At 39.4% G+C, this 14,074-nt stretch overlaps 1 protein-coding gene across 1 annotated transcript in view; it reads left to right on the forward strand.

The window, feature by feature from the left end:
* The window catches only part of fbln1 (fibulin 1), a 33,528-nt gene that overhangs the window by 2,374 nt on the left and 17,080 nt on the right, over window positions 1-14,074 (forward strand). The window contains exons 2-14 of the mRNA XM_059335315.1: window positions 1,064-1,172; window positions 2,935-3,064; window positions 5,821-5,980; window positions 6,610-6,672; window positions 6,770-6,856; window positions 6,970-7,107; window positions 7,217-7,354; window positions 9,479-9,622; window positions 9,712-9,837; window positions 10,220-10,345; window positions 11,731-11,850; window positions 12,798-12,929; window positions 13,018-13,141. Coding sequence (XP_059191298.1) covers window positions 1,064-1,172; window positions 2,935-3,064; window positions 5,821-5,980; window positions 6,610-6,672; window positions 6,770-6,856; window positions 6,970-7,107; window positions 7,217-7,354; window positions 9,479-9,622; window positions 9,712-9,837; window positions 10,220-10,345; window positions 11,731-11,850; window positions 12,798-12,929; window positions 13,018-13,141 — 1,597 coding nt within the window. The remainder of the gene's footprint in view (window positions 1-1,063; window positions 1,173-2,934; window positions 3,065-5,820; window positions 5,981-6,609; window positions 6,673-6,769; window positions 6,857-6,969; window positions 7,108-7,216; window positions 7,355-9,478; window positions 9,623-9,711; window positions 9,838-10,219; window positions 10,346-11,730; window positions 11,851-12,797; window positions 12,930-13,017; window positions 13,142-14,074) is intronic.

The raw sequence follows: 14,074 nt of genomic DNA on the forward strand, positions 1-14,074 counted from the left end.
TATAAAACTGAGGACTGCTATTCCAGACACTTGTCCTCCCAATGTAATCTAACTTATTATCTGAAGCTGCTGACTCTTGCCAGACTGCTGACGGCAGACGCTGTGTCTCAAACAGATGAATTTGTTCAGTGCATTTCACAATCGCTAATCCCAGTTATTCAGAGCATTTAGACACTAACCAGCAACATCTCGTATTGTATTACAATGGATCGACAAAATGTATTTCACTGTGAGTTTGTTTTCTCTCTTTTATTATTTTTTTTTATCTCTAGGGACTTATTGTTAATAACAATTTGGCACACTTATCCCGGTTTGAGCCGAAGGCAAAAAAAGTCCAAGAAGCCAATCTGCCAAAGCTATTTCACGTTTGGCAGATCACACAAACCACAGGCGAATAAATGTACTTGATGTGATTGGGACGGCTGATTGTTTACAGAGTCGAGGCATTCCACGCTCTCTAATCCACATGAATAAACAGCCAGATCACCACAGAGTTGGTTGTGCTCCAGTCAAAAAAAAAAAAACACCCTCTCCTGTGTCTGCAACAACATATCCATCATTCATTGTCTTTGGCAAAAAAATGGCCCACGGGCTGTTTAAATTGCCAGACAGATTTTGTTTTTCCCCCCAATCTTTTAGAAGAACGTTAGGCAATTTGCCTTAGAGGACAATGTCAATATCCTTTTTTGTTTGGGTTAGATTTCCAAATTTGATCATCATGTCAATCAGCACATTTTATTGGTGCCAAAAGAAAATCGGTTAGTTGAAGAAATAATGCTTAATGTCATCAAATAATACCTTTGCTGTTTTCTATATTTTGCCTTGTCATGGGTGGCTTAAAAGGCATAAAACTAGTAGGAACTTGTGCAGGCAGGTGTGAGAATTGCAGATGCAGCAGTGCTTCATCTGGGGTCTATCTCCTGCAGTGATTATGTCGGCGGGGGTCCCCTCACTGCGGCAAACCAGACAATGCCACAAATGAAAAATGCCCCTTCTGACAGTGCACGGTGAATGGGATGTGTACACATTGAAAAACACTGTATGCGGCTTTTAATGTTTGCAGGAGCAGAACAGATCTCCATGGAGCACTGCTGTCGAGATGGACAGACGCGTGGCAATGACAACCAAGACTGTACGTCCCTGCCTCTCATCTCAGAGTCAAACACATGCAGGTGAGCAGGCGTTATCTACTTTGATCACTTATTGCTAATCTATACACCATGAAATCGTTAGCAAACTTGCCTGGGGCTTGTTCAGATTTATAGTTCATTAGCTGCTGCCCCCTTTGTCACAATCTTACATTTTCTATCTGTACCACAGAAGCTCCTGCAGTATTGGCCCCAAGGGATTTGGCGTGTACCATGAATGGGAAGTCTGTAGGGCCCTTAATATGAGATTGCTTTACCTTACTCCCGTAAATCTCCAGGCACATTATTCACTTCACGTGAGAGCAGGAAACACTAAAAGTGATGGGATAATAACAGGTCTGCTGGTAACCCTAGAGGGTGTGCTGCCACAGGTTCAGGGCCCATAAGCCGGGGAGATCTGCCGCTGTGAACACTGATGGCAAACACATTTACCGTAGCCACCCTAAGTGATCCCAAATTTGTCTAAATTATAGTGTGTGTGTGGAAGAGAGGAAAAGGGCAGAGGTTTGTGGGGGAGCTGGGTGGAAAAGGGGTGAGGGGGGTCACAAGGGGGGCTGTTCCAAAACCCAGGAAATACCTTAGAGGTGAAACGCGACATCGAGGGAGGATGGAGAGAGGCAATAACAGGAAATCTGAACGATTACTTCAGACACCAAAGGAAAAAGAAAGAGTGGAGAAAAGAGAAGAGAAAAGAAAAGAAAAAACAGGAGCACGACTGTGCCCTTAAAAGGTTCTGCAGAGGAGGTGTATGCCTTGATGTGTATTTGAGGTCTACAGTAGTTTATTTGGAAAGAGATTTCTGGTAAGAGTTGATAAAGAGGCTGGTTGGAAACACGAGAGGAGAAGTGGCGTTTTTTTTTTTTTTCTTTCTGTCTTGTAAAATCGCTAGGAGACAGATATCCAGAGCAGGCAGAAACAGTCACCCCCTCTTAACTGATTGGACTGCACCAACAGATGTTAGACAATACAATGGAATCTGATCAAACTGATGATTTTAAACAGAGGTCCCATGTGAGGGGCTTCGCTTGTTCCCGATTTTGCTTTTGACATTTATGCAGCCATCATAGTAATTAACAGCATTTTATTGATCCCTGTAGAGATATAAATTACGATCGTCATTCGCACGGAACTCAGAGGTCAAGGTCGTCTGGAGTACTTCCAGGAACAATGTGCTTATCACTGTATGTTTTAAAGCTGTGATCACATGATTTCTAAGGAAATTATGTGATCACAGATTTACACCCATATTCCTATGGGTATGATTCTGATGATGTAAGCACCCTAAGCAAACTCTATGCACTTGCAACTGTCACCCAATTATTTGGAACGCTTCTCTATTCTCACAGGACACAACATGCTTATCCAAAGGGAGTGGCTTGTTTTAGTGATATTATAATAAGATTCCTTCAAAAAGGCCCAAACCCAGCCAGAGAACGGACATGTGGAGGTGGACAAATGTTCATTTTGGTACTGAAATGTTGCTCTAACTTAAAACAACAGGCCCAGAGCCTCAGGGAGTGCTACTCAACCCAGTTAAAGTCCAATGATGTCAGTTTTGCAAAACGCAGTAAATGTCCTATGCCCTGCTCTGAATCCACACAGGACTTCCCAACCGACTCAACTACATATTTTTTAGTGCGACAACTCAGAGATCCCCATCAGGCTTGCCTCAGGCTCATTTTAATGGGGCTCCACTTTAACGCAGAGTTGTACTGCAGCAAGGAGATTATTGATAGAGCTGAGAATAAATGCACCACTTGTGTTCTGTGCTTTCTCTCGCTGACAGGATAGTGCAGGAGCAGTGCTGTGTAGCAGTGCTTGAGGATAACATGTGCACCACCGGTATCAACATGGCCAAAGACCAAGGAGCCTGCGATTCTTTATTTACCAACACCTGCGAGACCAAGACTACAAAGGTGTGTTTCTACCTGCAAATACATAAATTTGTGAATGTGTACCTTACTACCTGAAAATACTGTTAACAGAGACAAAAAGGAGGGAATTATATCGAAGTGTGCACCAAAAATCTCCCCCTACTCAATCTATGTACAATACATCACTCTGCTGGACAGCCAGTTTGGAGGCAATTGATTGATGAGAGCGATGGTGTGCCTTTGTGTGTGTGTGTGTGTGTGTGGGTGTGCGTGTGTGTGTGCTGTGAGCAGGATGAGGCATGTCACTCCAGGGAGGAATGGAGCTTGTTGCTGTCAGATAGATTATAAATTCAGCTCCGACTCTAGAATCTTCTGCAGGCTCACGTCCAAACACTTTTCAGCCTTTTTATGTTTTTATTCCTTCAACACAACCCTCAGTGTGCCCCTATATTTTCACAACATACTGACAGAGATAAATGCTTGGCAAAATTTACCAAGCAGGGGATACAAGTTGGTGCATTTTCTCAAAATGATGAGATAATCATCAGTTGGACAGCTTGTCTTTACTTGATCGACTGTAAAGAGCAGGTGGTGGTTCATACTGACAGTTAGTGTGCACACAAAATATGTGAGTAGATGGCTGTGGGTGGATAAAATAATGGTCAAGTTACTACATTCACTACATTTAAAGTGAAAAGGTTTCATTACATTGTGAAACAAAAATTTACAACCTGTCAATCACAAGGTAGCCACGCCCGAAAGCATCTGTTTCCTCAAAATGGGACCAAAATTTACTAAATTAACATCCTGCTGTTGTATAGGAGATGTCAAACTAGCAAGTAAGACCATAAAGTCATTAGAGAAATGTTTGGTAGGAGTGTGAAGTATGGTCAATCTTATACCATCTGGCTTAACTAACTTCATCTTAACTAAGCATGAAGCACCAACTCTCCTTAAGAAAGTGAATAAGTACCCTGCTTTATAGTCTGTTTTATTCTAAATTGGACCAAAATGTACAAAATTAACATTATGCTGGCTGAGAAAAGATTTCAAACTAGCAAGTGTGACCATAAACTCATTAGGGAAATGTTTACTGATGTAATAAATCAAGTGAGAAGTAAGAAGTATGATCATTTTTTTAATTGACTTTCATACAATCTGACTTTTTTTTTTTTTTTGCAACAAATGGAGTCGACCCCTGGTGGCCATTTGAGAGAATGCAGGTTTAAGGTTGACTTTTCAGACCTGAAGGTTGCTGCTTGATTCTTGTCTCTAAACTAAGCATGAAGACAAGCTGCACAATTTCTTCAATGTGTGTTGTAATGCAACTTCTGGACTTGGCCACTTGGGGGGCTTTAAAAAAAAGCTGTAAATAGGCCTACAATGTAATTATGCATCCCACTGCAGTTACCGAACAAGACCCGCCCTGCGATGCTATGATTGGTCAGGGGCGTGCCTTACGTCCTTTTGCCTTAATGTTAAAAAGCCACTTTCAACTGGCTGGTTAGCTCAGGTGGGAAATTATGGAGCCATCAAACCTGGGACTGCATGTGGAGTTTATTTGTATGTTTTGTTTAATCTAGTGTGGATTGGTGGCAAAATTGTAAAGGTTTTAGACTTCTTACCAATGCCACAGTTGTGTTTTTCTAGCTTCTTCAAAAGGTGACAACAACACCCAATGCGGTGACAGTGTGATGCAGGACGTAATTCTTTCCAGCTGCCATAAGACTGTACAACACCAACACAACCTGAACATTTTTGCATAAATTTGCACTCTGCACATTTCTCCACTTAAATTTGCACTAAGTTGTATATAGTATATTATTATTATTATTCTTATTATTGTATATTTGTATATTGTTAAATGTCTTTTCTTAGATTGTTTATTTTTTTATCTTTATCTTAAAAATTGTGTGAAACTTTGCGGCTGTAACAAAGAAATTTCCCCACCGTGGGATTAATAAAGTCAAATCTGAATCTGAATCTGAAGGCACCCTGCTGACCAATCCTAGTTTTGCAGGTTGTGACTTGTTCGGAACTGCAGTGGGATCATTAATAATGCGTAAATACAATATTAAGACAGCCTATTATCAACTTTTATTAAGTAGATATGTCGAGCTTGTTATGTTACTTACCTACACATCCAGCTGATACATAGTATTAGCATTTGGAGTCCGAATCCAATATACTCTCCATTTAGTTAAGTTGAAGTGTTCGCTTATCAGTCATCATCACCACACAAATATTCCGCACATGCTTACATTTCACATAGTGCCCAAACTGAAACTTAAACACCCATCCCCCAATACTCTGCACCTTTCATCCCCCACACCCACTGACATTACCAGGCTGTCATAATGATTGATTGAGCGTGCTTCAGCCAGGGGGGATGATGTCATCTCATCACTGTCTGTCTGTCCATCTTGCTTACTGACTGACTGCTTTTCATCTGTCTCTCTGAAGCCAGTCAGTTGGCACATCTTCTCAATCAGCCTCCTTTTTTGTCTGTCTGGTTGATTGAGAGCTTGGCTGTCTGTCTGAATCACATCCTCCTCATCTGTCAGTGTAAACGCCTGTTTCATCTACCCTCAATATTTTACCAACCAACATCATCCCACAGTCTCCTTCTTCTTGCCTGGAGCTTTGGGTTCATTTCCCCTGGTGGATTAGAGAGAGAGACAGAGAGGGGTGATATTTCTGTATAACACACATATATATATGTATGTATATATATATTTTTTTTATTTGTTTTTTTACTGTTTTTTTCTGTGTTCTGATTTGACTCTTGTGTTCTGTAGATGTGCTGTGACTGTTGTCTTCTGGGAAAGGCGACCCAGGAGCGGGGCCTATCTTGCGACCACAACCTGTTGGTGGGCTACCAGTGTGGCCTGGTGTCCCGGGCCTGCTGCGTGGATGGAGCCCCTGACAACCAGACCACAACCACTGCAAAACCTGAATGTGGGTGGGGGGGGAAAAGCATGAAGTCAGTCAAATATAACATTTTTACAAAGTTTGTTTGCATAAAGCAGGCAACTAACATTAGGATAGAAAAACAGAAAGCACTATGGGAAAAAAAACCTTCCTCCAAACATATTTATATATATAGCCAACATATCTCAAAATATTGGAGGATGAGCACAAGTGATGAATCATTAAATGTAGAAATAAAAGCGCCACTGGTGTTGTCACACATAAGCCCACACTGCCCCTTGCTGGATGTATGTGGTAATTGCTTCCAAGGGAGGTTAAAAGGGCAAAAATGCCAAAGATTTTCTATTTCCAGCTGTTTAGTTGTAAGGATTTGTAGCTTCATTTTTTCCTGTTAAATAGAATATCTTTGGTTTTTGGACTGACAAAAGAAGCATTTGAAGATGTCACCTTGGCCTTTAGAAAATTCTAATTGACATATTCTGTATTTTCTGACATTTAGAGGACTAAAAACATTTTCAGTTTATTGGGAAAGTTGCCACATAACTCATAATGAAAAGAGTAGCAGTCGTTAATTGCAGCAGAAATTTTGATGGTCTTGGGGATGCTGAAGGTGTTAAAATGTGAGACATTTAAAGATTTTTTTCTCTTTCATGCAGTACTAAACACAGATGAAACCCAAGACAATGGAGACAATTCAGTATTAACTGATCAGTGCAATGGTATAGTATAATATGTCAATAAACAAGCTTTTCTACACTTAACTGATTTAATCTTACAAATGCTGATAATTTATCAACATGCTTGTTTCTTTGATAGGGAAATGTGCTCATAACTGTGTGGGCAATGACACTTGTAACTGCTTCAAAGGCTACAAACTCAAGCCAGATGGAAAGAGCTGTGAGGGTAGGTACTTTTAATGTTTCAACAGCATAGAGGAAGTTTTTTTTGATACAAATGCTGTGATCCTCCTCGTCAAGATCAGTGCAGTAAGAAAACCTCTGCTTTCAAACTCTCAGATATCAATGAATGTTTGATTGGAGCCAGCAACTGTCGGGCAGGAGAGCGTTGTATCAACACAGAGGGCTCGTTCCGTTGCCAGAGAGAGGTCAGCTGTGGGACTGGCTATGAACTCACTGACACCAACAATTGCAAAGGTCAGTCAAACTGCCTCCGTTTCTGTGGAACTCTGAGGAGTCTGGTGTATTTTTAATATTGGCAGTGTGTTCAGTGGTAGTTTTTTTTCCCTGTGATTTCTTTATCTAGACATTGACGAGTGTGAGACTGGCATCCATAACTGTGGCCCGGAGTTTGAGTGCCAAAACACTCAGGGCTCGTTCCGTTGTATGCCGAAGGTCAAGTGTGGTGCCGGTTTTATCCAGGATGCTCTCGGCAGCTGCATTGGTAAGAACCATACTACAACAGCTCTTTACAGAAGCAGTAAAAACATATTTTAACTGCACAGTACAGGCCAAAAGTTTGGACACGCCTTCTCATTCAATGCGTTTCCTTTATTTTCATGACTATTGACATTGTAAATTCATCAAAACTATTAATGAACACATGTGGAATTATGTACTTAACAAAAAAGTGTGAAATAACTGAAAACATGTCTTATATTCTAGTAAGCAAAGGGTGGTTACTTTGAGGAATCTAAAATACAAGACATGTTTTCAGTTATTTCACACTTTTTCTGTTAAGTACATAATTCCATATGTGTTCATTCATAGTTTTGATGCCTTCAGTGAGAATCTACAATGTAAATAGTCATGAAAATAAAGAAAAACGCATTGAATGAGAAGGTGTGTCCAAACTTTTGGCCTATACTGTATGTTTTAGGTAATTTTATGGTGCTTTCTCACCTAACCTGTTTGGTATGGTTAAAACAACCTCGGGTCTATTTGCCCAGTTAGTATGGTTCATTTTGGCTGGTGGGAAAGCTGTCACCTGTAGCCCTGGTGCGGACCAAACAACTGAACCAAAACCACTTGAAAAAAAACGGTGTGTGGTGTAAAAGCAAACTAACAATAAGATTTTATTATCGCAGATATATGATCTTAGCCTGTTTTAATACAAATAACTCCATGTACTTATGGAGAAATCTGTTCAAATAACAATCTAATAATTGATCTGTATAAGTCCATATATATAACTTATTTATGTAATGTTATTTACGGTAATGCATATGCACGTTAACATTGGTATTTTCCATGATTAATAGGTCGAAAGCTTTTAAATCTGCTGTGCTTGTACTTCGTCAGTTAATTAAGCCCATTCAAAGGGTGTGACAGCGATTCAACACTAATAAGCCCTGAATCATTACTGTACAAGATGTCTCCTTTTTGTTCTGTCTCTACCTTTTAGTCATTATTCTTAGCATACGGTCGATTTGCAGTCAAATAATACTAATAATGCTTAAAATCAGTTACATCTTTGCTCTTTGTGACACCACAGAAGATAAATATACTCATCAGAAGCATTAAGATGTTGCATAATCTGCTGTCAGTGAATTTGCAATAACAGGGAGAGTTAGTATGGCAGGTAAACACAGAGCAGGTAAGTGAATAATAATAATAAATGAATAATAATAAATATTAAGGATTTGGATCTGGATCTTTGTCTGGAGCCACCTTTAAAGAACACTATATAATAAGTAGGGCCGGGAATTTAACGAGTTAATTAAGATTAATTAATTACACAAAAATGAACGTGTTAAAATTTTTTTATCACATTTTGTGAATTTAATCACACTTATTTTTGCATGGATGGGAAATTTTGTTACAAAAAACGAACGGATGGAAGCGTTGATAAGAGCATGGTTGTGTTGCTATGCAACAAGGAATTCGCATATCACCGCAGCAAATCCAGCCTCAAGTATCACCTCAATGCAAAACATATAGCAGCTAGCGGCTAGTGTGGTAGCTAGCATGGATTGTGTTTTACTTAAAAAACCAAAGTATTCTAGTTTACAGAAGGTCTACCTACCTATAGGCTACCTGCATTTATGAAATGTACTAAATTTCTAAATATGCTATTGCTACACTTAATGGCAAAAATTGCACTGGTCTGTTGGACTTGAACAAAAATAAACAATATTTTTGTTGCTGAAGCTTATGTATTCAGTCATTATTCAATGGTATACCAAAAATCCATGTGAAAAAAATGACTTCTCACTGTTCTTAGGTCAAATATTTATACGCAATTAAATTGCGATTAATTTAGATTAATTAATTACAAAGCCTCTAATTAATTTGATTATTTTTTTTAATTGAGTCCTGGCCCTAATAATAAGTTATATAACATTTACATTACATTTACATTTAGTCATTTAGCAGACGCTTTTATCCAAAGCGACTTACAGGAAGTGTAAAAGCAAACTATCAAGGTATAGTGCAATAAGAGCTATTAGTGCATCAATAAGTGCTAGTGACAATTCTTTGAGCAGTAGAATTATCGTGTGGAGCTATATAAGATGGGCCAGAGTGGTCTTTTCATAATTAACAATGTCATCTGTTTCTGTTTTACCAGATATCAATGAATGTGTCAGCCAGACAGGCCCGTGCCACCGCGGGCAGATCTGTATCAACACAGTCGGCTCCTACATCTGTCAGAGGAACTCTGTTAACTGCGGTCGAGGATATCACCTCAATGAAGAGGGCAAACGCTGCGTTGGTACGGAGGAAAATCTCACCCTTCTTAGTTAACAAAGCAGGTTATTAACCCAGCTGAGGTGCATATCATGGACTTTTCTGTCTTCACAGACATCGATGAGTGCAATGGCCCTGAAAAGGTCTGTGCAGGTCACGGCTGCATCAACCTGATAGGCTCCTATCGCTGTGAGTGTGAGCCCGGCTACAACTTCAACAGCATCAGTCGGGTTTGTGAGGGTAAGCAGCTGCTCAATCTTGCATAATGTTAACCATCTAATGTTGGGGAGACTAAATTGTGAAAATGATATGATAAAAGAAAAATGGGATAGTTTTGGTAGGCAGATTTGTTGATTTGCCCGCCTTGCCTGCTCACTTGCCTGTCTTGTTTTTAGTTAATTTCATTTCAGATTTTGTATTTTATTTATTTACTATTATTATTGTATTTTTTTATTATTATTATTATTTTATATGACCTCCATCATGTCTGGTTTGTTTGATGTTCGTTTGTATGTTGTAAAAATGAAAAGATAATAAAAACTTTGAATTATAAAAAAATGTTAACCATCTAAAAATACAGTATAAGAGTTTTATTCTGACATATTTGGACGTTGTGTTTTAGATATAAATGAATGCAGGCACTACCCTGGCCGCCTGTGTGCCCATAAGTGTGAGAACACTCTGGGATCCTACAAGTGTAGCTGCACCACCGGCTTTAAACTAGCTGCTGATGGCAGGAATTGTGATGGTAAGAAAAAATGTCTAGATTAGGAGAATTTAAACTTTTTATACAGTATGTGTTGTGCACACTGTAGGTCATAGTATGCATATATTCCCAGTGAGTAAAACAATAGATATAATACCAGATCATCTCAGAGTTGGCTGGCATTTTGTGTTTAATTAAAGCTGACACTACTACCTGCAAGATGTTTTACTTTGATTCTCAGGGACATTGGAACTTTTTTGTGGGTGGGGTGCTGTAAATATGGGGGTGGGACGTGTATTGCTTCACCCCTCCCATCATTATCACTTCCTTCATGGTGCCCCACCCTGGAAGTTGCTGTCCAACACAGCAAAGATAACTAGACTGAGCTATAAATTACCTGACCCAAGACTTTCATTATTCTACACAGTTTTACTAACATTAACAGATGTGCTGACAGAAAACTGTTCACACAGCTCTACGATAAATTGTGAATCACTCTTAATTTCTCGCTCCATATATATATTTCCCTCAGGACGGTTCTTTTTGATTCAACACCATGCCCAAGTGCACAGGTGCCCCAAGGGAGACCGCTTACAGAATTACCAAAAGTGCGTTTGGCAGGCTCCCAGCACACTTGGCAGGGCGAAAATACAGCCTGCAGTGTGCTCTTGTGAGCACATGGCAGAAACTATCCATTGACTTGTGGAGGTAAAGATAAGAACAAAAGCTCTGTGCAGAGAATATACTGACAGCTTCTGATTCAGGACAGACAGGATGGATACCTGAAACATGATGCATAATCTACCTGTTGAGTAACTTGGCAACACTTGGTTTTAAAAAAAAAGACCTTTGGTGCGATAAAGGAAAGCACTCAGTAGGGGGGGCATGGCTACTTCCAACATCTCTGAACTTTTCAATATACAACCCCAGCTTCAAAGATGTTCGTTAATGTGAATAAAACAGAATGCGATAATTTGCTATTTATATATTGCCTTTGGACATATATTCACTTGAAAACTGTGGAAATACAGGAGGGATTTTGTTCAAATTAATACATTTTGTGTTATGTAAATATTTACATGGAATTCTGAATTTGATGCATTGTTTTTTTTCTGAAATCTTTGGAGTCACGTTGTATTATTTAAATAAAAACCACATCTAACTTCACCAGGGACAGGACTATTAAATCCCAGATTTATTTCCATCGATGTCCCAGCTGCTTTCACAGTCCAAGATTTATTACTAAAGACTAGTAAAACTAGCAATTGATAGCCACCTTCAAAAAAAAAAAAAGTCCACCTACAATCATACGCTTTTTTGAAAGTCTGTTGTATTTCCCATATATTGCCACCTCTCTGAGGTGTATTTGTTAGTAAACAAGAAAAACACAGTTTATAATGGTCTGCAATCATCTTTTCTCTTCGTAGATTTGAACGAGTGTGAGAGCAACCCATGCAGTCAGGAGTGTGCCAACGTGTACGGCTCCTACCAGTGTTACTGTCGCCGGGGCTATCAGCTCAGTGACATAGATGGCATGACTTGTGAAGGTAAAATGGAACCATTTCAACACGCACTTAAGGTAGAGTAAGATAAAGGTAATTTGTCCTGTATTCAGTAAGTTCTGGGTGTCACTTCAGAGCTAGAATCTACATGTTTTGATATGAAAAGTCGGCTTTTGTTTAGATAGATAGATGGATGGATGGATGGATGGATGGATGGATGGATGGATGGATGGATGGATGGATGGATAGATGGATAGATGGATGGATAGATAGATAGATAGATAGATAGATAGATAGATAGATAGATAGATAGATAGATAGATAGATAGATAGATAGATAGATAGATAGATAGATTGTCAGATGGTTGTCAGTCCGGTATTCAAGTACAATAAAATACAATAGAATAAAATACTGAGGTAGCATAAATAAAAACAACAATAGAAAAAACACAGAATAGAACAAGAACAAGGACACTTAAGAAGTTAAAAAAGATCAGTTGGTAGGATGGTTGGCAGATGATGGTAATAATTAAACTGGTGATATGATATGATGGCAACAATGCTATAGTGACTAGACGGGATATAATAATAATAATAATAATAATAGTACAGTATATAATATATATAATATAATATATAATAATAGATAACAATATAAAAATAAAATTAAAAATATAAATAAAGTAATAATAAGTAAAATAATATGATATATAATAATAATACTAATAATAATAAATAAATAAATAAATAAATAAGGCCGGTATAATAATAATAGTAGTATATTACAGTATATAGTAATAATAGTAATGGCAGCAACAGTATATATAATAATAATAATAGTAATAATATTAATAACATAGCAAAGTGTTTAAGCATACAATATAACAAACTGCATATAGATGAAACACATCAATGATAAGCAGTTTAAATATACAGTTCATTAATTTACTCTCGGGTTTGACTTGTTTTTATCTTCCTCTGTCACATTTTAGATATAGATGAGTGTGCCCTGCCCACTGGAGGCCATATTTGCTCCTATCGCTGTCACAACACCCCGGGCAGCTTCCACTGTTCCTGTCCTGTCAGTGGCTACACCTTGGCACCCAATGGGCGCAGCTGCCAGGGTAAGCTATCCTACACATGATTTTTGATGAACATTATTTTGGTAAATGTTCCGAAATAAATAAAAAAAATTCACCTTTTGTCTCCCAGATATTGATGAATGCGTGACAGGAACACACACATGCACAGTGAATCAGAGCTGCTTTAATGTACAAGGAGGATTCAGATGCCTTTCCTTCGAGTGTCCAAACAATTACCGGCGTGTTGGAGAGACGTGAGTATCTGCGTTGTGTGTACATTGTTGCTGAACAGGGCACAAATAGAAAAGAAATAGAAATACATTAGAAAGAAAGGATTAAATAGAAAGACATTAATATTGCAATAAACTGACAGAAAAACCTCACTCACAGAACAATGTTCCTCATGGTCAGATCTGCTTGGTCATCCTACCTCTACGTTAAATAATGTCCAACCACTATTCATATAGAAGTCAAGGCTCTGCATGTCCAGTATGCTCAATGCTGGAATGACTTCAGAAAAGATTTGGCTTTAGCATGTTCTGTTAGAATGATGAAATGCATTATGGATATTTTCTGGTTGGCTCAGCTGCAGTAGAGGCTGTGTATGAGCACCCTGTTATGCAGGCACCAGTGACAGAACCTCTTGCATGATCCCACAGAGGGCACCATGACCGGCCTGTGATGTATTATGCTGCAGACCTTCCACTGCATGCCATGCACGGCAAATTAAATTTACACCTGGTCTCTCTCTCTCCTTCTCTCTGTGCCTGTTTTGTTCTGTCTCGCCCCGCCCCCCACCCTCCTCTCTTTGCAGTCGATGTGAACGCTTGCTTTGCAATGAGTCTGTCGAGTGCCTGGCCATGCCCCTGAGAATAACCTACTACTACCTCACCTTCCCCACCAACATCCCCGTCTTCACCAACATCTTCCGCATGGGCCCCTCCCACAACGTGCCCGGCGACGACATCCAGATCGGTATCGCCGACGGTAACGAGGATGGTTTCTACAAGACAGAGCTGGTGCCCGGTGGCGGCGTGATGTCGGTGGCGAAGCTCATCAACAAGCCGCAGGACTTTGAACTGTCTCTGGAGCTGAGGCTGCGTCGCTACGGCACGCTCAGCACATACCTGGCTAAAGTACTGGTGTTTGTCACCCAGGAGGAGCCCAGAGTACCTTACAACCCCCTA

Source organism: Centropristis striata, chromosome 6, assembly GCF_030273125.1.
Source record: "Centropristis striata isolate RG_2023a ecotype Rhode Island chromosome 6, C.striata_1.0, whole genome shotgun sequence".
NCBI classification, from domain to species: domain Eukaryota; kingdom Metazoa; phylum Chordata; class Actinopteri; order Perciformes; family Serranidae; genus Centropristis; species Centropristis striata.